The sequence below is a fragment of the Heteronotia binoei genome, chromosome 6, assembly GCF_032191835.1.
Source record: "Heteronotia binoei isolate CCM8104 ecotype False Entrance Well chromosome 6, APGP_CSIRO_Hbin_v1, whole genome shotgun sequence".
Classification (NCBI taxonomy): Eukaryota; Metazoa; Chordata; class Lepidosauria; order Squamata; family Gekkonidae; genus Heteronotia; species Heteronotia binoei.
In genome coordinates this window covers 115,881,113-115,906,773 of record NC_083228.1, presented here as the reverse complement: position 1 = coordinate 115,906,773, position 25,661 = coordinate 115,881,113, and the positions used below count along the sequence as shown (strand labels likewise).

The window sequence follows — 25,661 nt, the reverse complement described above, 5'->3', positions numbered from 1 at the left end:
ATTCATGTGTTTTGATTCCTTTGGGACATTTGGGTTAAATGTTTTGTGTTTGGTGTGAAGGAATGCAGTTTTTCTCCTGGGAGGTTTCAGATGAGCAAAGCCTCCACTGTGTGCTTTAAAAGGGTTTTTCCCCCTTTGAGTAGAGAACAGGTTGAGAAGGAACAAAGCAGTAGACAAGTGCACCTTTAAGACCAACTAAGGTTTATTCAGAATGTAAGCTTTCATATGCTCTAAGCAGACTTCATCAGATGAAATTGGAATGGCAGGCAGCAGTTTTTAATATAAGTGGGCAGTGAGTTAGTATGTAGAATCATGGGGATGTTTTTAGCAGATTAAAATAAGCACAAATTGGGGTCTGTGTTTGTTAGTGAATGTTGTTAACTGGGCTGAAAAAACATTGGAGGGTGATAAAAAGCAGATTGGTGTTGTAGGTGTGAAGTGCCATAAATCTGGGTAACATTCTGGCTTTGTTAATTTTGAGTTTAAATAGAGGGCATAGTTACTCAAGAGGTTATAACATCACTATAGTTTGCCATTAGAAAAAAAGAAATACATTAAAATACAGCGGAGGATGGGTTAGTATATGTAATAAGACAGCCAATATCTCTTATTTGAGTATGTCAATACAAAAAACCCCCCAATATTCTGATACACTGTTCTAAAAGAGAAATATATATTAGCCATTAGAAAAACAGGGTACATTAAAATATAGTGGAAGGTGGGTTAGTATATGTAATGAGATAAACAGCCCATATCCCTTATTTGAATATGTCAATAGAAAAAAAATTATTCTGATACACTGTTCTAAAAAAGAAATACATTGAAATACTGTGTGAGAGTTGGTTAGCATATGTAATAAGATAAAAAAAACCAATATCCCTGTTCAGTCCTGGGGAGGTGTTTGTTTCAAGTTTCATAATAATTTGTAATTCAGCAATTTCTCCATTCTGTTCTTGAAGTTCCTTTGCAGTAAAACACCTGCTTTGAGGTCACCCATTGAATGCTCAGGAAGGTTAAAGTGTTCTCCGACAGGTTTCTCAGTTCTGTAATTCCTGATGTCAGATTTGTGTCCATTTTTCCTTTGGCGTAGGGTTTGTCCTGTTTGCTGTGCAATTGCTTTCCAGACATACCTCGGCACACCTTCACTCAAATGCAAATAGATCCAACAGGAGATATAATGGCTGGGTCAAAATCTCCCCCTTTCTCCTAGCGGAGAACAGAGATTTGAAAGGATAGAATCCTAGATAATCACCAGGAAGAAGTGGCAGGAAACACTTCTCTGACCTGGTCAGCAGATGGAGAAACAGATATGATAAAATCTCCTTGCAACAAGAAGGAGGTCTCTTTTCCTTGGGTGCTGTGTGCAAGAGAGCACACAGTCCACTGGCAAGGCAGATATTGACTATGTACTCACCTCAAGGGCTGGCAGAAGCTTCAAAGAGTAAGGGCTACTCTGTAGAGATTTGTAACATCCTAAGCAAAGGGGGCCAGTCCTATTTTAACAATTGATAGGGCGTGTATAGAGAAAGGGACAGTGGATTTTCATTTTTCCCATTTCTTTTGGTATCCCTTGCTCAATTTGATTGTAAACATTTTTTCCCAATAAACACTTTATAACTTTGGATGCTAGGAGTGGTTCTCTGTACCACATAGACCTCCACCATCTCAGACTCACTATTTTAAAAGGAGCATCAGGGGAAAGGCAGGCAGTTGGCAAGTGACTACTCCTCCAGGCACATGAAAGGCAATAAATTGTCCCTGTGATAACCAGGAGCTGGGCAGCAGGATACACAGCGGCAAGGCCTCAGAACTTGGTAGAGAAGCTGGGAGTCCTGACCCTCCCAGTGGGCAATTCTGGCAAAATTGGATGGAACAAAATGCATCTGGAGACCGCCGGTTTTTATCTATCTTGCTTTTATTAATTTATGGTTTTAATTTTACTTGTAAGTGTTTTAAATTGTAGTATTTGAATTATCATGTTGTAAGCCGCCCTGAGACACTTCGGTGCGAAGGGCGGGGTATAAATCCCAATATAAATAAATAAATAAATAAAAAGGTCAGGCGGTGGCAGTGAGCTAACCTGAGAGTGAAAGAAAATACCCTCCAGGAGTAGAGAAACACCTAGAAGGGCAGGACAGAATAGGGCATGCAGGCAAGAGCAGGCACATTCTTCCACAGTTTGGATAAAGGCTATTAACATAGTGTAAGGTATCTTAGAGACACACATCCCAAAAAACTGAAACTCATTATCTGGAATCCCTGTAAATCAGTTTGGTTTTGTTTGTATTTTAAAATTGTGTTTCCCAAAGCTGTTGCTGTGGTATATGAAGCATGATGAACAACTCCTTAAGAATGCCAAAGATGCTGACATCACATGATGTTGACACAGAGACTTTAAGGGCATGCTGAGAGATTTCCCCCCACTCTTTCCTATTTTTTTACTAACATCCAGCCTGATAAGGAATTCTGGAGCACTGGAGTGTTTGCTCACTACATTACATTATTTTGGCTGATACTGAATTTTGCTATATACCTTTGTACAATTTTTTGAAAAACCCCTGAACCTGGGAATCCATGCCTTCCAAATCCTTGGCACCCATGTCACATAGAGTGTTATGCCCAGTTTATGATTAACTGAAGGTTTTCATGTTCAACATAACACAATTTTAACAGAGTATAATCAAGTGTAATTTCTGAAGCCCTAATAGCAGCTCTCATAGCCCTGACTAGCCTGATCCCATCAGAACTCAAAAGCTAAGGAGGGTTGATATTTTGATGGAGGACCACTGAAGAAGACTAGAGCTGCAATGGCAAGAAAGACAATGGCAGACCTCCTCTGATCTTTTTTTGCCTTGAAAACCCCATGAGATGGGGTCGTCATGAGTCAACTGTGACTCGATGGTTGTCAGGTGTGCCTGCCATGATCCATACTGGTTGTTCCATACTGCCATGATCTATACTGTTGGTTAAATCAATATCTGTTGGGAGGAGGGTGGAACTCGGGGGTGGGGGAGATCAGGAACTTCTGTACTGTCACTTTGGCTGTTAACTCTGGTGTATCCCACACTTAGAGCCCCGTGGCGCAGAGTGGTAAAGCAGAAGTACTGCAGTCGTAAGCTCTGCTCACGACCTGAGTTCGATCCCTGCAGAAGCTAGGTTCAGGTAGCCAGCACCAGGTTAACTCAGCCTTCCATCCTTCCAAGGTCAGTAAAATGTGTACCCAACTTGCTGATGGGAAAGTGTAGATGACTGGGGAAGGCAGTGGCAAACCACCCCATAAAAAGTCTGCCATGAAAACGTTGTGGAAGCAACATTACCCCAGAGTCGTGCTTGCACAGGGGACTACCTTTAAGAGCCCCGTGGCACAGAGTGGTAAAGCTGCAGTACTGCAGTCGTAAGCTCTGCTCACGACCTGAGTTCGATCCCTGCAGAAGCTGGGTTCAGGTAGCCGGCTCCAGGTTAACTCAGCCTTCCATCCTTCCAAGGTTGGTAAAATGAATATCCAACTTGCTGGGGGGGGGGGGAGTGTAGATGTGACTGGGGAAGGCAATGGCAAACGACCCGTTAAAAAAGTCTGCTGTGACAACGTTGTGAAAGCAGCGTCACCCCAGAGTCGGAAACGACTGGTGCTTGCACAGGGGACTACCTTTACCTTTTTATCCCACACTTGCTAAGCTGTCTCATTACTAAGGCAACCAGCGTCTGGGCCTTCTAGAGATATCCTCCTGGCTATAGCAACCTTGGACTGATATGTTGAGAGCAGTAGGAATATGTTTGAATGTCTTGGAGGCAGGAGGAATGGCGCCTGAATTTACCTGCTCAACCGCCCTATTATGAACCGCATTGTAGCTGTTAATACTCATTCCTGGCAATAATGGTCATGTATAGATTAGCACTGGCATTTTAGTACTGATAAACTTTAGTTATGGTTTCATCAGAGAAGTTTGTTTGACTGATACTTAGTTGATCCTGACAATGGCATACTTTACATACTGAGAACTGTTCTGTTCCTGTTTTACTGAACCTTTCCTGGTAAGGCAAGCATTTTCAGTTTTGCCACTTTAGTATTTAATTAACGTGGCAAAACCTGTGCCACAAGGTGAACTCTTTGACTTTTGCAGCAGCAGGAGAAGATTCAGTGTGTTGTTTCCCTGCCTCAGGGATGTACACTGCCAAATGTACAAGAGCCATTATTGCATTAGGTCATTAGATATCATTAGCTTATATTCATTCCCTGCCCTCACTATTCTTCTCTTTTACGTGTTTCGCCAGATATGTTCAAGATGTTCTGTACGTACAAATCAAAACTCAGAATCGTATTTTGAGCCCATCGTGTTCAGATCATGCTTGCTGAACTGCATTTTACCATTCTAATCCCTGCTTATACTTTTTGTCACAAAATCTAGACAATTTGGCCCACCCATCTGAATTGCCTTTTAATTATCTGCATGCTCTGGATGCTTCCCAGGCCATTTATACAAGTAGCACTGCTTTGTATTACTAATAACTAGAGTGACTGAACGACAGTTTGTTTGTTGCTAAAGTGTCCAATTTTCTGTAGACATTCTGAATAACTGGATCAAACAATGTCTAATTGGATGAACTGTACCTAAATTACTGAAAGCAAACAAGCAGTACTTTGGAGTTCCACCCCCCCCCCCCAACACACACACTGAGAATTTTGAACCTAGTGAAGTGCCAGGGTCATCTCAGTACTCCATTGATTCAGTGGGCATTTGAGACTCATTTACCACATGTGGACTGCAGAATAGCAATAGGACATGACAATATAAATAGAAAGTACATTTTTGTTTACACAAAAGCAAAGTGATGACAAAGCACTCAATAGCATTTTGAGTGGCATCTTCTGTTTACTTCAAGCTCTCTTGGAGGCAGGGTTGCCAAACACCAGGTGGTGGGTGGATATCTCCCACTATTACATCTGATCTCCAGGTGACAGTACACTTGGAGAAAATGGCCACTTTTGAAGGCAGATTCTATGGCATTATACCCCACTAATTATGTTTCCCCAAATTCCACCTTCCTTGGGCTCCATGTTCAGGTATTTCTCAACTTTGAGCTAGCAACCCTACTTTGAGGGCCACTTTGTACTTTTGTAACAGTCATGTATGCTGTCTCTGTGCTAAAAGCATGAAATAGAGATGAATTTAACTAAAGGAAGATGAAAAGGATGTGCACTGGGTGATCACTGTTGGCCACAGTATAGTGGATATTCCCACAGCGCACATCTAAATTTCATACTTAAAGGGCAGCAAAACATTGTGAGAAGCCAATGTTCTATAGTAATTAGGGTGTTAAACCAGGATTTGGGGAATACGGGTTTAAATTCCCACTGTGCCATGGAAATTTGCTGGGTAACCATGGGCCACTCATTCCCTCTCAGCCTAACGTACAGCACATGATTGTTATTGGGAGGATAAAATAAAGGTGTAAAGAATGGTGTTGTAAGTTGCTATAAATGTTGACCTGAAGGAGGAGGAGGAGTTTGGATTTGTACTCCACCCTTCGCTAGCCAAAGAAATCTCAGAGCAGCTTACAAATCTCCTTTCCCTTTCTCTCCCCGCAACAGACACCCTGTGAGGTAGGTGGGGCTGAGAGAGCTCTCCTAGTACTGCTCTTGAGCAGAACTGCCTTGAGAGAACTTATGGCTTACCCAGGGTCACATCAGCAGGTATATGTGGAGGAGTGAGAAATCAAACCTGGTTCTCCCAGATAAGAGTCCACACACTTAGCCACTACACCAAACTGGCTCTCAGCTGATAAACAGGTAATAAACATAACTGCTGTGTAAAGTGTGAATGTAAATAAATGACAATTTTTAACTTTGTAATGGTGCCACAAAAGTTCTCATCTGAGGTGGGCTACTTAACTTTGCCTAATCGTAAAGTCAGCCTCAAATAAACAATTTCTTGTTTAAATTGGCCAACCTCATGAGGAAATAGATATTTGCTATCCCTCTCCCCAAATTCTAGTGTTTTGTGTTTTGTTTGAAATGTAGGTAAATGCTGATAATACTTTAGTCTGACACTGAGTTCTTAACTAGGCAAATATAGTTCAGAAATTAAGAGTAATTCAATTAAAAAGTAGAACATTGAAATATGAGGCTGGATTTCCACCCATGTTAATGTTTTTGATTTTGTGAAAATGTCACCTTAATGGGGGTTTTTTACCCAATCTTTTTTGTATAAGTGGAAATGCAAAAAAGTACATGATAGAAATGGGCATGTACCTAAAAATTCCAGTTTGGGGTTCAGAGCAGTTTCTGAACTGAACCCTGAACTGAGCCAAAAATGTCCCAAACTGACCAGAAAGGTGGGGAAATCATCTAGAAAGGCTTTAATAGCTCATAGCCATTTAAACCTAACAGCTGACAGGTGGGCCTGCCCTGCTGTTAGATTTAAATGGCTGTCAGCCATTTCACTGGTTGGTTTTACTTACCCCCTCTTCCAAGTAGGTGCACCCATCAGCTGTTAGGGTTAGAGCTCCAGTTTGGTGTAGTGGTTAAGTGTGTGGACTCTTATCTGGGAGAACCGGGTTTGATTCCCCACTCCTCCACATGCAACTGCTGGAATGACCTTGGGTCAGTCATAACTCTCAGAACTGTTCTGTTCAAAGAGCAGTTCTCAAAAAAGTTCTCTCAGCCTCACCTAACTCACAGGGTGTCTTTTGGGGGGGGGAGGGAAAGGAGATTGTAAGCCCCTCTGAGATTCATTCGTGTGGTGAAGGGTGGGGTATAAATCCAATCTCTTCTCTTCTTATTCTTCTTAAGTGACCTAAACAGCTGAACCAGACAAAAGTCTGGTAAATGTTCAGGGACAACAAACTGGGCCAAATTTGTGCCAAATTTTGACTCTTGAACCAGTTTGTGCCCATCCTTAGTACATGACCATATGTCCAAAATAATGTAATGTATTACAAATAACTAACCGACCTTTTTTTTTCTTTAGGCAGCAGCAGAATATGTGAAGTCCCACTTACCTGAAGTCCTAAAACAGCACCTGCAAGACTATGAGAAAGATAAGGAGAACAGCGTATTATCTTATCAGACCATCTTGGAACAACAGATTCTGTCAATTGACAGGGAAATGCTGGAAAAGTTGACTCTATCATATGATGAAGCAGGTATGTGGGAAAAAAAATAATTGAAAAATTCCGACTACCATCTTCCAGCTCTCCTCAGTTTTCTGTCACTCCTTCCAATAGTAAAGTGGGATTGTGGGAGGGGGTGTGACTCAGTGATAGAGCATCTGTTTGGCAGGCAGAAGGTCCTGGGTACAATCCCTGCCATCTCCAATTAAAAGGATCAAATAGGTGATGTGTAAGACCCCAGGAAGCCACTTCCTGTGAGAACAGACAATACCGACCATCTTACCTCTGCATTTCTTAACTTTCCAAACTAACCATTTTTGATAGCCTCATAATGTGTATACCCAGTCAACAGAGTATCTTTCAACTTGTGAATATCCAGGTGTACTTTGCATTTCTTTCTGCTCAGAATTGTCATTTCTTACAAGTGCTGCACAAGTGACTATCCTTATATATATTTTTATGCACTTCCTGCTTCTCCAAGCAGCAAGAAGTTTAGGGGGCAGTGCTTACCTGAGTCAGTTCCTTTTACAGCAGGGAACTTTGAGACATACACATTTTTGTAATATTTGCTTTATTTTACAAGCAGAACTGTGTTGGAGGCAGTGGGTAGATTCGAGAGATCCTATATTCCTAGGGTGCTTCAGCTAACTACCAGAAGTGCCTTGTCTTCTCCCCCCTCTCTCTCTTTCTCATCCAGAATCTAAACTACTTTTGTTTCACATGCACAAACACACATCTCACCCCTCTTCAGCTGTGCAGCTGAAAGGTCTCCCGCTGCAAACCTGAATGGAGAGAGCCACTGCTGAACAACTAAATCCCACTGTGGATATATCTGTAATTATTAAGAAAGTCAGCACTCTTATTAAAGTCCTGGCTTTTTCCAGACCTGCTCCTTTAGGCCAAGCTCATATAATAGGCCCTGTTCAAAGCAACCAGATTCCAGACTTACAACAATATACATGTCCAGAACTTTTTTTTTTTTTTAGCAGCAATTCACTGGAGTTTTGGCTGGTTTGGCATCAGGGGGTGTGACCTAATATGCAAATGAGTTCTTGCATGTCCCTCTAAAAATGATATTTTGAAGAGTACTTATCCACTTCATCAGTCTACGAGTTGTTTTTCCCCTGTTGTATGAATCTAGGCCTGATCCTACAGTCTCTCTCCTGTTCGTTTTGACTTACATGGCTGAACCCCTTTCTCTTCCAGCCATCCAGTCTGTAATATCTGTGTCTTTATTCATCTGGGCTATAGATGTAACATAATCAAGGGCTATAATTCAGTTTTATATAAGCAAAGAGCAGGACACATGACCAGTGCGACAGCAAACACCTGCAAAAAGCATTTCTGTTTATACTTTTTTGAGATAGGGAAAAAGGGAGAAAGGTATTTTTTAAAATCCTGTGCAGGATGGGTTGAGTGTCTGTCTCTATTCAGCATTAGACATTTTGATACATTGGTAATCCTTTGAGAGAAAAGGTAATTGGAAGGAAATTATAGATACATGAAAGAAAGAAAAAACACCCACCTACCTCCTTTTTTGGGGGGGAGGGAGAATACATGCTTGCACAAAGGAAAGGAAATGTGACATGTCTCAAAGCAAATATTTGGGAATTTTAATGTTAAAACAAGCAATCATGCTTGAGTGAAGAGCTGCATAAGCAAGTCTAGAATAAAAGTCTTTTGTGTAGTGCAATTTTTAAAAAAAGAATATACCCTCAGAAAAGCACACACCACAAACAAAAGTCCCATATTTAAGCCCATAATGAGGAAAAGACACTGCTTTAGCATTCTAATCAAGTCTCTTGTTTGGTACAAGAGAAGTAATGGTGCTACCTGTTCTGAAGCAAGGCCTGATTACTACTACTGTGCAAAATGTATGCTCTTTTTTTAAAAAAAAAATAATAATAATTGCAGCAGATGTTCGCAGTTCTGAATCCTCCAGCCATTCAAGTTGCACGACATTTCTTAGGGTCACGTATTCTCCAGTCATGACAGACTTCAGCGCTTTGTCAAACTCCTTTCATTTTAATGAGAAGGTCAAACTATTTCCAGTTCTTACTTAGTATGCCGGTAGGCGGGCTCTTGGGGAAGCGGGGAAGAGAAGGTACTTTTAAAGTGGAGCAAATTATAACCATTTCAGGTGGAAGTATAACAGGCTCTGTGTACATCAGCAGGATGGCAACAAATCCATATCCTCTGGCTTCCTCTCAAGTGCTTAACATCTATAATCACAAACAGCTGGAGTTATCTTAAGTGCCAGCCAGAGTTCTAGCATGGAATTAAATATCTGAGACATCTGACATTTTGAAAATTCTACCGTGGACATTGCCTATGATGGGGCCCTGTCCTTGGGAGCACTGAAATCAATAAATATATAAGGTAGTTTCTGAGGGTAGCAGTCTTCAGCAGAAGAGGTAGATTTAAGTCCAGTTGCGCCTTCAAGACTAACAACATTTGGGGGATATAAGCTTTTGAGATGACAAAGAGAGCTTTGACTCTCAAAAACTTATACCCACAAAATCTCATTGGTCTTTGAGGTACAGCTGGATTCAAATCTAGCTCATAAACACATTTTGCTACTAGTTCATTTAGAATAGAGGTACAGCTCCCAAAGTTCTTTGGTACAGTTTGTAGGTTTCTTAGGCCATTTCAACCATTATGTGTAGTTGAGATTAGATTTGAACTGAGTGCTTTCTGGCTCGCAGCTCATAGGCAGCCACAGACTCTATTCTTGGTGCTTGGGAGCAACATTGGGAGGGCTTTTAGAGTTCTGATTCTGCTGGTGGACCTCCTGATGGCATCTGGGTTTGGGCCACTATGTGACACAGTGTTGGATTGGATGGGTCATTGGCCTGATCCAACATGTCTTATCTTATGTTCTTAACAAATGTTTCTCTTAAGTTCTTATGTTCCCAACCTGTGGTTGGGACACAAATATGGATTGTGAAGCCTCTGAAAGTGGGTTTTAGGCCAACTCTCCCAATGTCCCCGGAAAAAGTATCTTCCATGTCACACATTACTTGAAATTTCTTCTTCACTGCAGATACCTATTGATTGGTCAAGTAAAGTATGTCTTGATGGTTACTAGAGTGAGTTTCTTAGAATCTCAAGGGGGAATAGAGGGAGTAATGGAGAAGGAGAGGGTGGTCAAAGGCTGAAATGCAACCTCCATATGCAAAGGCTGGGGAACTTTCATGGGGTTCACAGTAGAGGCAGTGAAACCCACTGTGCAATGTTTGTTGGTTTCTCAAAAAACAGCTGGTTTGCCACTGTGGAAGACAGAATGATGAACTGGATGAGTACCAAGGTCATTGTTTGTCTAGGGCACAAAAAGAGAAAAACCTTGGGCCAGCCCTGGATGAGTCACCATAGCAGGTAAATTTGGATTTAGGGATCACCAAATGAAAAAGGTTAGAAATCACTGGCTTTAAGAATACTTACCTCATAACATTGATTACCTCTCTTCTGACTGGTTCCATGATTATTTTTATTTATTTATTTATTTATTTGGGATTTATATCCCGCCCTTCCCACGAATGGCTCAGGGCGGCTTCCAACAGTTAAACAAACTTAAAATTAAACAATTTCAAATATAAAACAGTTAAATAGTTAAACAGTTAAAACATTAAAACAAAGTAATTCAGTTTCCTGTAAACAGATGGCTGGCCAGTTTCCTCAAGTTGTTATCCTAGATAAATGTAGGCTAGGTATAGGCTAGCCGGAAGAGGGTCGTCTTACAGGCCCTGCAGAACTGCGCCAAGTCCCGCAGGGCCCTCACCTCTTCCGGCAGCTGATTCCACCATACGGGGGCCATAACGGAGAAAGCCCTTTCCCTGGTGGCTTTCAGACGGGCTTCTTTTGGCCCGGGGATAGTGAGGAGATTTTGTGTTCCTGACCTCAGTGCTCTCTGGGGAACATGTGGGGAGAGATTACTACTGCAAGACACAATTGAGTACTCCATCTAGAAATGTATTATGATATCAATGTGTATTTGCCTAATTAATACAAAGGTAGTTAAAATCATTCATTTTTGCAGTACTTAATCTGGTTTTGTTAGCTAGCCAGGCATCATGTTCAGGCCACTGAAAATGTTCTATATGCAGGAAGAAATCTCCACATAATGAGTTGGATCCAACCAGCTTTTCAGCTTGAAAAAAAGTAAGGGAAGTCCCTTTGACCATCAAAAAAAGGCTATCCTGGAAATATTGGACCTGCATGGACAAAAGTCATGTCCATAGGGATGCTACAGGGATAGGACCTATAGTAAAGATATGAACGGGGCAAGACTGGGGGTACAGTCAGACAAGCACTTTGATCCGTTGTCATTGCTTCTCCCCAATGGATTTAAAGTACTTGTCCATACAGCCACGTCTGTGCTCCATTCTCCACTTGTCGGCCACCCATCTTCATCCCAACTTCCCTAACACCAGAAGTAGTCTGCTGTTTCTTGCTTGAGCCAGTCTCACTGTGTACATCCAATGTCTGATCTTTGTAGCGCACTACAGCCCTTTAGGATGTCTGACTTCTGCTCCCTGGCCTTTTTTTTTTCTGTTAGCGATGTGTGCATAACCGCATATTCACCCAATGGGGTGAGTAAGTGATTGTGCACAAAGCAGGCTTTTTTAAAAAAAAAGCTGACCACCCACCCTGTCTCTGGTGACTGCACAGAAGCAGTCTGATCACTTAGCCACAGGGTGAGGCAGGATTAGGGTGATGTGTGTGATCACATTTCTCCTGAACAAATAGTTCCAGAGAAATTAGAGGTGCAGCCAAGCCTGTAGTCTGATGGCATCCCGAGTGAAAAAGCTGTCTGGGTAGAACCCAGTATTCAGTATGTATGTACCAGAAAGAAGCTGACATTGATTATGTCCAAATTATGTTAAGAGCAATGAACAGAAATCCCTGCCTGTTTTCTTCATGTGATGCTATTAATATAGACAAGCCCAATATCTTTGATGGCAGATGCTATAAACTAATAGAATCTTCAGACATAATTCAAAACTTGTGTAATAATACACTTTTCACTGTCATTTATGCTTCTCCTCCATCTTTGAAAATTTAATGACTTACATTATGTTAATTTGGCCATCAAACTGTACCGTGTCTTTAACAGACTATATATTGTTAACATCTTCCCTGTAAATCTTTCCCATTAGAAAGTTGGCATGCCAAGCAAAATTAGCTCAAATATGTTTTGTTTACAAGACTTCCAGTAAAGTTTAACAAAGAAAGCTTTGCAAAATGAAGCAAGTCCAGGCTGGGCCCAAAGCTAACCGCACCCCGAATGAAATGGCTGTCTGGGTATAACCTAGCACTCAGTATGTATGTTTAAATCCTATTTTAAAAGTCATCCTTAACATGCAGTGGTTGAAATAATTTGATTTAATGGCATCAATTTGAGCTTCAGCTTCAGCATCTGACCTTCCAGGGAACAGTCTGGGTTGATTTCCCTTAGGACTAACTGACTGGATCTTCTTGCAGTCCAAGGGACTCTCAAGATTCTTCTTCAGCACCATATCTCAAAAGCATCTATTCTTCTGCGCTCGGCCTTCCTTATGGTCCAGCTCTCACAGCCATACATTACTACTGGGAATACCATCACTTTGACTACACGGACTTTTGTTGGCAGGCTGATGTCTCTACTTTTTATTCACCATAGCTGTCCTCCCAAGGAGCAACGCCTTTTAATTTCATGGCTACAGTCACCATCCGCAGTGATCTTGGATCCCAGAAATGTAAAGTCTGTCACTACTTCCATGTCTTCCTCTTCTATTTGTCAAGGAGTGGTGGGGCCGGATGCCATGATCTTAGTTTTTTTGATGTTGAGTTTCAAGCCTACTTTTGTGCTCTCCTCTTTCACCCTCAACAAGGGGTTCTTTAGGTCCTCCTTACTTTCTGCCATTAGAGTGGTATCATCTGCATATCTGAGGTTGTTGATGTTTTCCCCAGCAATCTTAATTCTGGCGTCTGCTTCATCCAGGCCAACATTACGCATGATGTATTCTGCATATAAATTAAATAAGCAGGGTGACAATATACATTCTTGTCGAACTCCTTTTCCTATTCTAAACCAATCAGTTGTTTATATAGCCACGAACATAGTTGTTTTATAGCCACGAACATAGATGGCTATAAAAGGTGGAGTTAGACAGATCCGTGGATATGTTCATCATTGGCTACTAGCCATGGTTAGTAAAGGGAACCTCAATATATGCCTTTCCTCATATTTGCCCCAAAGATTGTTGCGATCTGCTACACAACACCTTCTGACCACCCCTGGCCCGAAGGACATCCGATTTGCCTCGACCAGGGCCAGGGCTTTTTCAGCCCTGGCCCCTGCCTGGTGGAATCAGCTCCCTGTGGAGATCTGGGTCCTACCTGAATTACAGCCATTTCGTCGGGCCTGCAAGACAGCTATTCCACTGGGCTTTTGGTTGAGGCAGCGGGCATCCTGTTTCAGCTATTATTCCATCAGTTGGCCTCTCTTGTAGCGACATCATGTCTTACTATAATGCTATTACTACCATCATTTTATTTTGGGCTGATAATTGCTTATCCTGTGTGATGTGCCATTCCTGCCTGCGATGCACTTTATTTATTGTTTTATTGTTCTTAATTGTTTAATTTTAATGCATTTTTTTAACTCTGAATTGTAGGTTTTTAATGTTATTACTTATGTTGTGATCCACCCTGAACCCATTTACAGGAAAGGGTGGAATATAAGGCTACTAAATAAATAAATAATATTCAGAGCAGTAAGCCTCTGAAACCTGGTGCTAGGAAGGGCTTGGCCTCTCTGCTTTGTTTGATGAACTCGAGGGCAACTGGTTAGTCCATTTAGCTATCTGCAAAAGATCGAGTCTTTCTTGCCCACCTATTTTTAACCCTCAAACCTGATTCAAACTCAGATTTAGAATGACTAAATGTTACTGGATGCAGCCTTGGAAACTGATGACAGCCTAGCTGGATCTCATCCCTTGGGTATTTATGAAGGCACTGCAAGTTTGTGGCTAAAATAACTGGAGACGAAAACAAGCAAGATTAAATGTCAGTTGTGTAGGTCAGTAAATTCATCTCTCTCTCAAAAACAGATCGTGGATGATTGTGTGTGTGCTGCGCGTGTGTGTGTAATTAAAATCCCTAGGATGAAAACAAAGAAAAGGTACAGATTCTGTTACTTAATGTTAAACTGTTCCCTGAAGTTCATGCATGAAATGGCATTTTTCAGTTCTGCTACATTTGTTCATAAGATCAGAAAGATGATAAATTAATAGTTGCAAATGAGCCTGGAAACTAAAATATTCATGTAGATATTAGAAGCAAAAATATTAACAAGTGTAACTGCTTTTTCCAGTCCTGTATGATGATAACTTTAATTTGTGATTTGCTGCCTAATGAAGGGACTGCCTGACAATTCTCACATCATAAATGCTGTTCACATGCATTAGATTAAAGCACATCATAAAGCAATTCTGAGAAGTGGCACCATAACAAAGGCCTGCAGCCTCCAGTCTTGTCCAACACTGTTGCAGAGTTGCCCTTGCATTCCATTGTGACTTCAACATGAGTGGGGGATGTGGCTCAGTAGCAGAGTGCATATTTTGTACTCAGATTAATTCTTGGCTTTTCCAGTTCTAGATCTCAAGTCGCAAGTGTTGGGAAACCCTTACTATTCCTGACATCCTAAAGAGCCACCGCCGGTCAGAGTAGACTGTTCTGAGGTTAGATGACTCAGTGATCTCACTTGGTATAAGTCAGAGAGTCATGTGCTGATGTGCTCATTCTGAAATCTATAAAGGATAGACAGTATGAAAAATAGCCTAGTAGCCCAGTCCTGTCAAATGAAGGTGTATGAAATGAGGAATGCTGACTCTAATGTCATGACCCATGGAACAGCATTGGAGTTGCAAACTGATCCGGACTGTCATTCAGAGAAGATTGATAATGACCTAAGACAGGCTGTGACTCTCATATATGACATCCGAAAGACATTTTGTGTACCATAACACCAGCTCTGCTAACACAACTTCACAAGCCTTATATTGGCCATCATATCCTACTGAGATTTTGGAGGAGGAGGAGGAGGAGGAGGAGGAGGAGGAGGAGGAGGAGGAGGAGGAAGAAGAAGAAGAAGAAGAAGAAGAAGAAGAAGAAGAAGAAGAAGAAGAAGAAGAAGAAGAAGAAGAAGAAGAAGAAGAAGAAGAAGAAGAAGAAGAAGAAGATGATGATGATGATGATGATGATGATGATGATGATGATGATGATGATGATGATGATGATGATGATGATGATGATGATGATGATGATGATATTGGATTTATATCCCGCCCTCCACTCCAAAGAGTGTCAGAGCGGCTCACAATCTCCTTTACCTTCCTCCCCCACAACAGACACCCTGTGAGGTGGGTGGGGCTGGAGAGGGCTCTCACAGCAGCTGCCCTTTCAAGGACAACTTCTGCCAGAGCTATGGCTGACCCAAAGCCATGCTAGCAGGTGCAAGTGGAGGAGTGGGGAATCAAACCCGGTTCTCCCAGATAAGAGTCTGCACACTTAACCACTACACCAAACTGACACAGAGCATAGGGACAGCCTGTTGTTGTCCCTATTGTTATGACTGTGTAAGCTGCTCTGCTTGCTATCCAACTGATCATAGCTACAGAATCAAAGTGCTAAAATTTGCTATTTTATATAAGAACATAAGAAAAGCTATGTTGGATCAGGTCAATGGCACATACAGTCCAACACTCTGTACCACACGGTGGCCAAAAAACCCAGGTGCCATCAGGAGGTCCATCAGTGGGGCCAGGACACTAGAAGCCCTCCCACTGTGCCCCCAAGCACCAAGAATACAGAGCATCACTGCCCCAGACAGAGAGTTCCAGCAATACACTGTGGCTAATAGCCACTGATGGACCTCTGCTCCATATGTTTATATTTTAAAATAAACTTGGGTTTCACCCAGTTTAACTAGTAAATGCATATAAAAAGACTGAAAGACATTATACATGTCGCATCATGTCAGTATTACACTTTCCTCTGTTCATTTCTTTGGATGCATTATTATGTATTTGAGTTTATACAGTTTTAGCATTTGGTGGTTTTCCTGGAGAGAGTGTAAAAAAGATATACATTAAGCAATATTCAATGTTTGGTACTCTGCCCCATCCATAAAATAAAATTAATTAGCTTTGAAATTTTGCTTCAAACTGTGGGAATTATTGTCTCTGGCTTTTATTTCAGTAGGGCAAGGGAATAGTTAATGCTTTGCTTTGAGTGACAATTGTGACTTAAATCCAAAATGATTGTTTTGCAACTAAACTGGAAAAATAGCTAGTCATGAACAGCAGGTATATTGGCCATGTACGGGCTGCCTCTGCTTGCAATGTGCTCTATATTTCTTTTTGATATTTATTTATTGTTTAGATTGGTACCATCCCCATCCCAGGAGCCTAATGTGTAACATGGAAAAATTACAGTAGATTCCCATTAACATATAAAATATTCAGGTAAATTGCTTGGAGGTTGGATAAAATAGGATATAAATATTTCAAATTATATATTGCCAGTTATTTAGGAGCTTGCTTAGGGACAGAATGGTGGGCTGTACATTTGGAGGGGGGAAATAAACTAGAAATATTAAATATTAGAAGTCATCTATTAAAGGCTGAACAAAAAAGTCACCTACAGAAAATGGGCTTCCATCCTGTTAGTGGAATTCAATAATCATGAAAGCTACTGCTAGTACAACTGGCATTATATGGTTTTTGCATATGGATGGTTACAGCTAAGAAGTCTATCTTGATCAACTTTTTTATCACAATGGGAGATTCAGGATTTTTAAGGTAAGTAAGGTAGGGCCAAACCCAGCTACGTTTTTCTGTAGGTCAATACAGCTATTCAGTTCATGACATGCTGCAGAGCTTGCAATTAAGTAGCAGATTGGCCTCAAGCCAATATTGAAACATCCCAAGCAAAACCAGCAGTGTAGACATAGCCCAAGAGCATAATAAAAAAGCAATTATACTGCTTTTACCATAACCCAGGTTCCCCTTGCCTTATCCTGTCCTGTTTCTGCTCTTTCTCAAATTATACTGCACAATCCATATTTCCTTCAGTTCCTCTAGAGACCACTTTTGGTGCTAAATAAATAACTTTTAAATACACGTGTGCTAATAGGTTGCTTTGCTGTTATGGCTAAGGGTTCCATGTAAGCAATCATTATAGGAAAGTGCCGTGAAGCCAGCCGGAGAATGGACAGTTATTTATGGCTGCCTTGATGAAATTAGCTGCTTATCTGATATATGGTGGTGCTACTGATGTGTGTAAGTCCTTCATAAAACCTGATTGCCAGAGCCTAGGGATAATGTGGCTGTAGTTGAAACAATTTGTCAAATACAATATCCAATCCTGAAGGGGATTTTCCAGCAGATGTGTCCTGTTAACGTTGGTACTCGCTAAGCGAGATGTCTGCGGCATCTACAAACTAGTCATTATTTATATGGCTTGTGATGGATCTGCTAATTAAATCCCTTGAGTTGATTTACCAGCTGGGACCTTGCTTAAGACGGATGCTTATTGGAAACTAAGAGGGAAGATGTGCACATCACGGGCTTCTCCTGGCTCATTTAGTGTTTCCAGACATTTCAGATTGTATAAAGACCTCAAACTAAGCCAGGGTTCAAATGGAGCTCAATTCAAAGCTATCTTCAATATCAGGATTCAGTCCATGAACAGAAGTAAATAAAGATGAGGTTACATTTGAACCATGTTACTGCTTCAACCCTGAACATCCAGTGTGAATTTCCACACATCTCAGCTAGAAAGTGGGTGTAGACAACAGCCAGTATGGCTTGTTACTGAAAGTGTAAGACTAAATGACCCAGGGTCAAATGCCGAATTGCTATCTAGCTCTCTGGGTGACCTTGTACCAGTCAGTTTTTGTCAGCCTAACCTAGGTCACAGGCTTGTTGAGCAGATAAAATGTAGAAAAGAAATTCATGCCCACTCCTTAGAAGAAAAGCAGGATAAAAATGTAATAGTACAGTTAACATGCCAACGAAATGCTGGGATATTTCCCAGCTATTGTTTTAATACAATCAAATATTCAAGGAATTCACTGTGAGGGTGTTAGTTTACCTTTTTAATTTACATTATGAAGTGATTTGTTTGTAAGGATATCCATGAGGGTTGATTGCCCCCCTGAAGCACTCAGACATTCTGAGTTAAAGTCAATTGTCTCAAAATTAATTTCATTTTCTCACAGTGGTAATTAAAACAATTAACTAATGTGATTTGGTAATTAGCATAGCTATCAAACCTATCTTTCTGGTATTTTAAAGAAGTTAATACTTCAACAGTGCAATCCTGCAAACTGCTGTCGCAGTCTCCAAAACAAAAGCAGTAACGCTGGTCTGTTTCCTCCCCTCCCCCCAGCTGCCTGAAGAGACCGCAGACAGGCTGGAAAGACCCAGCAATAGCACAACCCCAACAGAGGCATGTGGCCCAAGTACCCCCCAGCACAAGCAGTTGACTTGTTTAATCCTTTAAAAATCCTGCTCAGTGTAATTAGTATTATAGAGCAAATCCAGAAACACTCCCTGAAATCATTCTTGTTTTGGTACCTGGATGAGAGCTTTTCAGAGTATCTGTGGAAAAAATGAACCTCATTATCATAACAGTCATGGGTGCAGCCTTCTGTTGGAAGGGTATCATGACTCCAGTTTGTTGTAGTGGTTAAGTGCGCTGACTCTTATCTGGTAGAACCAGGTTTGATTCCCCATTCCTCCACTTGCACCTGCTGGAATGGCCTTGGTCAGCCATAGCTCTCGTAGAAGTTGTCCTTGAAAGGGCAGCTGCTGCAAGAGCTCTCTCAGCCCCACCCACCTCACACGGTGTCTGTTGTAGGGGGTGGGGGAAGGTAAAGGAGATTGTGACTGCTCTGAGATTCAGAGACTCTGAGATTCAGAGACTGTAGCACCACCGTATTGTTTTAGCTTTTTAACATTAATTTATATTTATATTTGTATTTGTATTTATACTGTGAATTGATTTTATCTGTATTGTTATATCATGATACCACATCATGTTTTTGTAAGCCGCCCTGAGCCTGCCCCGGCGGGGAGGGCGGGATATAAATAAAAACAACTTATTATTATTATTATTATTATTATTATTATTATTATTATTATTATTATTATTATTATTATTATTATTATTATCCAATATCATCATCTTCTTCTTCATTAGTCAATGACTTAAGAAGATGTAACATTTGCTTCAACATGTGTTATAGTCTCTTTTTTTTCTTTCAGCATACTGGTGTAATTTGATATATTACTTAAGAACACTGAAATAGTAACATATCCAAAGGGTTACTTTCAGGTTGTCATATTGCTCAAACAAACCCAGCATTTTTTGGGGGGGAGGGTGTTCCCCCATCCTTTGAAGCACGCCTCCCCTCCATTGAATTATAATCTACCTTGGAATTCCCCTCAACTCAAAAGTGATTTCCCATATCCCATTAGGGGCAGGGGGGGCTGTTATGCAGAAGAGGAAGAAAGAAAGAAAGAAAGAAAGAAAGAAAGAAAGAAAGAAAGAAAGAAAGAAAGAAAGAAAGAAAGAAAGAAAGAAAGAAAGAAAGAAAGAGGGGAAGGAAGGAAGGAAGGAAGGAAGGAAGGGGAGAAAGAAGGAAAGGGAGAAAGAGAGAGAAAGCTCGTGACACACAAATGAGTTATGTTCAAGTCCAGTAGCACCTTAGAGTCCAAAAAGATTATGGGGAGGATAATCTTTTGGGGGTCAAATCTCCCTTCATTGAGTCTGGAATGCTTATACCCTGAAAATCTTAAGATGCTACTGGACTCAAATCTAACTCTTCTATACAGACCGACACAGCTACCCTCTGAAGCACAATATTTCAAGGTGTCCTGTTACCCACCTTCTCTTTCCACCTTAAAAAGCTGCTTGAGGAAGGAGCAAGGAATGAGGAAAGCATTTAAACCTTTCTTGGACCACCATTTAACTGCTCCAAATAGTTCACCTGCCACTGGTCAACCTGTTTGACTTAATAGATGGACATGTCATGGGGTGATGCCTCTTGGGGGAAACTTGGAATGAGGCACGGAAGAAAAGGTCAAGCACCCCCTTCCCTGTCACTTCTCTGCTTAATCAGCCTTTCCCAAAGTGGCTTTTCAAGTGGGTGCTTTTGCATTAGGTTTGACTTGCTGTTCAGATGAGAGGCCAACCATCTATTATTGGACTATAGGCAAATATTGTAGAATATTTCATGAAGTTCAGAATGCTACTGCAAAGTAAGTCCAGACTGGAAAAGATGGATGGCTGCAATTGACTTTTGTTTTTAATAATAACTAGTACTTTTCTTGTTTTAAATTATATTTTTTATTTTAAAACTCTAGTCTCACCCTGGTGTTCCACGATAATAGCCAAGAAGAGGTGTTCAGTGGAGCAGTTGTATTTATAGAACCTGTTTTAAAAATTAAAAAAAAACATAATGAACTATTAGAAGTTTTAATTTATTTTGGTTGGATCCAGTGAACCATGAATAGAAGAGCTTCACGGAACAGCTCTCTCCTCCTTCTGCCTTCTCCCTACAGCTCCACCCAGCTCAATGGGGAATTAGCAGAAATCACCCCTTGTGTTAGAGTTTTTCCATGAAAAAAAAAAATGAAGGGGAGATTTTGTTTGTTTTGCCCTTCTTGCTATGGCCATCCACATTATGTCCCTCTCTGCTCTCAAGGGCCCTTTGTCCCTCAGAAGTAGCAATTGGGGTGGGGGAGATACAGGGGAAGGGGGGCATTATTCATATAACTGTCAAATATGTTGACAATTACTGCTGCTGCTTTTTTTAAAAGTGCCTTAAATATTTGAATCATAGTATTAAAAACTTGGAAGGGGCCTAAAGACCATCCAGTCCAACCCCCTACACCATGCAAGATGACCTAAAACAGGGGTGTCAAATTCATTTGTTATGAGGGCCAGATCTGACATAAATGAGACCATGTTGGGCCAGGCCATGTGAGTACCTGTTTAAGATTAGGGAGCAGAGATATAAACTTTATGAAGGACATAGACAAACACAATTAAAGATTTTTTTAAAAAAACCCTTTAAAATAAAACATGCTTAAAACATTAGCATTCATTGGTCTAGAGTCAGTTTGGTGTAGTGGTTAAGTGTGTGGACTCTTATCTGGGAGAACCAGGATTGATTCCCCACTCCTCCACTTGCAGCTGCTGGAATGGCCTTGGGTCAGCCATAGCTATCACAGAACTGTGAGAGCTCTCTAGGCTCACCTACCTCACAGGGTGTTTGTTGTGGGGGAGGAAGATAAAGGTGATTGTGAGCCACTCTGAGACTCTGAGTGGAGGGCAGAATATAAATCCAATTTCTTCTTCTTCTAGGTGATTTCTCTGTATTTCTCCCATGGGATCCAGGAACTGTGCAAAGGAAGCTCTGACTCTTTCCTTCCTTCCCCTTAAGGCAAGAGGGGGAGGAGCCTCAGCCAATAGCTTGGTAGCTCTGCAGTGTGATTGATTGAGCCTGGCAAAGCAAGCTCTGCCTTCACCCTGTCCTCCCAAGGGAGGAGCCTCAGCCAAAGGAGAAAATAGAGGTTTTGCTCTGTTGTTTCTTTGCAATTGAGCAAGCCTCACAAAGCAAGCTGTTGTGCAGAAGGAAACAAGAGAGAGGGAGAAGGAAGCAGACGACAACCGGTTGCTCAGGGGGTTGCTTTGGCCCCCGGGCCGCATGTTTTACACCCCTGACCTAAATTATCCCTAACAAATAATGGTCTAATCTCTGTTTAAACACCTCTGAACTGTGCTTATTGTTAAAAGGGCAAAAGTGGAACTGATTGGCCACTGAGTGAGACAGGATGCTGGATTAGATGGACTAATTGTCTGATCCAATAGGACTGTTCTTATGTTATGATTTTTATGATATCCTGCCAATATCTCTCCACCTATAACTTGAACCCAGTCCTGTCCTCTACTACTAACTGAAAAAATTCACAATCCCTGCCCTCTAAATGATAGCTCTTCAAATAATTAAACGTATCCTCTCAATAATAGATCAAAGCTTCTTTGACATGTCAAGTCACCAATTCTAATTTCTGTGTAATATGAATCTTGGAGATGAGGTTGGCTTCCCAAACCAGGAAAGACTGATACTTCTAGAAGTTAGGCATGGACCAAAGTCCATAATTGCTCCCTTAATGATGTAAATTGGAGGCCACTTGACAAAAAATCTTAAAATAATAGCTTTTCTACTGTAATGAGTAAACCTTGGAGCATATTTAATTTGGAGTACTTTAGTCCCATTTTGCTTGCATCTTAATTTCCTGCATTCTCTGGCTGGATTTGAGTATAAGTCTCTTGCATTTATCCACAGATGTCTATTTTCCTGCATAATTCCAATCAAATGCTTTAAAATCACAAAACTAGGCAGCATACCAGTTTCTATAGTCAAAATCATTATTGAAGGAACAAACATATCAGAACACTGAAGCTCAGGATTTGGCCCTAGGCATGTTTTTTCTGCCCTGGAAATTGTAGGCCTTCATATCAGCGCTCAGAGTAACAGAAGTGTCATTCTGTATCTCCTTTGGCATTCATCAGCACTGCTGAAAACACAAATATGTTCCTGCTGCAGGTTGTGATTCTGCTTCTTGAAAGCAAAAGAGTTCTACAGATACAAATCTTGAAATGTTTTTGGCACTGAGAGGGGCTCTGCTATTTGTCTAAAAACACTAATGGAAATTCCAGTGGATCACGATGAACTCTGCCAACTCTCCTTTCAAATTTGGGATATTTTCATACTTGGCTTATTATTTAAAAAATCCTTAGAGAAATTTTTGGCTGTATGCATGCTACATTTTCCACCCATAACATCCCACACAATTTTGTTTTGTTTTTTAAAAAATTATTATTACCATCACAGTGTTCTTTGTTTAATGAGTTGTTAGGATTTAGCTTAGTGCCGCTGAAATATTCTTCACCAGGAATTTTGTGGGATTGCTTCCAGGCAATTCCCACAGGCAATGCTGGAACAATATGGGAGAGATTCCTCTTCTAATTTTTGTTTGTTTCTTGTTTCTAATATGTTAGGGCTACCATATTTTGAAATGAAAAGGACACATTTCTCAACTGACTACTTCAAACAAGTGATCATTTTAAATGCTCTTGCCATTTGAGCTGTGATAATTCTACTAACTAGGAATATTCCTGATCTTCCAACCTCAAAAGAGAAAATTTTTACAAGTTTTAAAAATAACCCAAAAGAGGACAGACACAAAAAAGGGGGACATATCCCCTAAAAAGAGGATATCTGGTAAGGTAGCCCTATAATTCAGTCAATTAAGTGGATCAGTTTTAACTAGTATAGCATGAGGTAACACAAGACACTGTGCATGTGTGCTTCTGTATGTGGAATCAATTTATAAAAATATAATTTTTTCCATTTCATATCTTTTTCCTGATGTATACATCTGACCAGATTTTTCCTTTTCAGTGCATCTCAAAACTCTTAGGCATACATGGAGCTCTCCTGTCAACAAGGATTTCCCTACACACTTTCGTGCACACAAGTGCTTTCCCTTTTCTCTGATTGGAGAGAGATACTTAGTACTTGAGTTACAAAATTCCTGCTCACATCTGGAACATTTCTCCCTTGCAGACAGTAATAGGGGAGGGGCCATGGCTCAGTGATACAGCATCTGTTTGGCATGCAGAAGATCCCAGCTTTAACCCCTGGCACTGCCAGTTAAAAGGCTCCAGTTGCAGGTGATGTGAAAGACCTTTGCCTGAGACCCTGGAGAGCTGCTACTAGTCTGTAGACAATGCTGTCCTTGAAACACCCATAGTCTGATTCAGTCTAAGGCAGCTTCATGTATGTTCAGAAATCCCTGACTGTCTGCCATAAAAGGCTGTGATAGGATAAGGCCAGATATAGCCACATCTTAATGGTGGGCTTCAGCAGGATTGAAATCCCTGGGCAGAAGAATCTCTGCAATGGATTTTTCCCCCCGATTGTAAGAGCTATGATTCTAATTCCATTTCTGAATTTGATTGAGTAGAAACGTGACATCCAGATGCACAGTTTAAAATTGGCAGACATAATGAATAACAAGGAACAGATATCTCATATGGTCAGTGAAGCCATTTCAAGAATGTTTTGCATAGCAAAATAATTTTAAAAAATCACTGAATTGCTTCTGGATTAAGATAGAAGAGTTAACAGAAGCATATTAAGACATAGCAAGTTCTTGCAATGTTAGATTTTGTTAGAGGATCACTGGATTTTTTGGAACATAGATATACTCTGCTTTTCTAGCCTTTGGAAAGCAGCACAATCTCTGGAAGGCAGCACAAGCTTTGGCTTTTGGTCAAGTGAAAACTGCATAAAATGTTTGATGTGTTGGTTTACCACTGCATTAATTTCTGTTATCCTCCTCTGGTTTGTGTTCTTGTAATCAGAGCGACATAACTAACTCAGCGCTTCAATCTGATATATATTTCACTAGATTTTTGGAACTGAGAACAATTAGCAAGATTTTTTCCCCCATATTACTTTTAAAAGACCATACAAACAGTGTCATAAATCATTTTGAACAAGGGGGATATTTTGGCTTTTCTAGCTGAAGCATCCAGACCTCCCAAGCGACAACAATAAACATTGGTCCATTTGTCACTCTGCAGTATTTGAGCATTTTAATGCATTATGTATACAGTTAAAACATTGGAGTTGGAACAGGGGTTTTCACAAATTAAATGCATGATGGCTACTACCCATGCATACTAGCTAAAAGTTTTGTTTCTCTTACTGGAAGAATTATTAAATAATCTCCTGCATATGTTTATTTTTATGTGGCAGGCTATGGAGATTCACTGACATGAACTAAGACCATTTTATACGAGTCTAGTGATTTGAAACCTCCTTGGGTACTATAAAAGAACTGTAATATAACATGTTAACATTTATGGTATAATAATACTTCTTTCTGGCAGAAGTGTCATGAGAAAGATAAAAACTTAGACCCAGATCTATTTTTTTTCCACATTGCTTATAATGATTATGCAGTACTAACCCTTCAGCAAAACAAAACAGAGAGAAACTCTAAAACCAAGTTTTAAAAATTACTTAATTAATTTGATTTGTTGGCCACCCTTCCGTAAGAATAGGGCTCAGGGCAGCTTACATCAGGGAATGTGATGATAGGAGAATATGTGCATATGACATTTGTCAAGAAACCTTAGAGCTATTTCATATGGTCAAAAAAGTAGCAATACTAATACTACATTGTGAGAATACATACCTGATCATATGAACTAGCCCTGGTATTACTTAGACATATCCATGCCATAAAACTACCTGAAGACCATTCTCTCATGCCTGGTACATCTGAGAACAGAATTTTTCTGAGGCCATGGGGAGGGGGAGGGGTGGGGATGTGCAATACAGCATCCTCAAACTGCTATTTCCAAGATTCTTCAAAGGAAGCCATGATAGTTAAACTGATTCAGATATAGATTGTCAGTGTCGC

At 40.6% G+C, this 25,661-nt stretch overlaps 1 protein-coding gene across 2 annotated transcripts in view; it reads left to right on the top strand.

The window, feature by feature from the left end:
- PPM1L (protein phosphatase, Mg2+/Mn2+ dependent 1L) overlaps window positions 1–25,661 on the top strand; it is a 229,727-nt gene that overhangs the window by 163,534 nt on the left and 40,532 nt on the right. For both annotated transcript variants that reach the window (XM_060242431.1, XM_060242430.1), the window contains one exon: window positions 6,973–7,143. In XM_060242431.1, coding sequence (XP_060098414.1) covers window positions 6,973–7,143 — 171 coding nt within the window. The remainder of the gene's footprint in view (window positions 1–6,972; window positions 7,144–25,661) is intronic.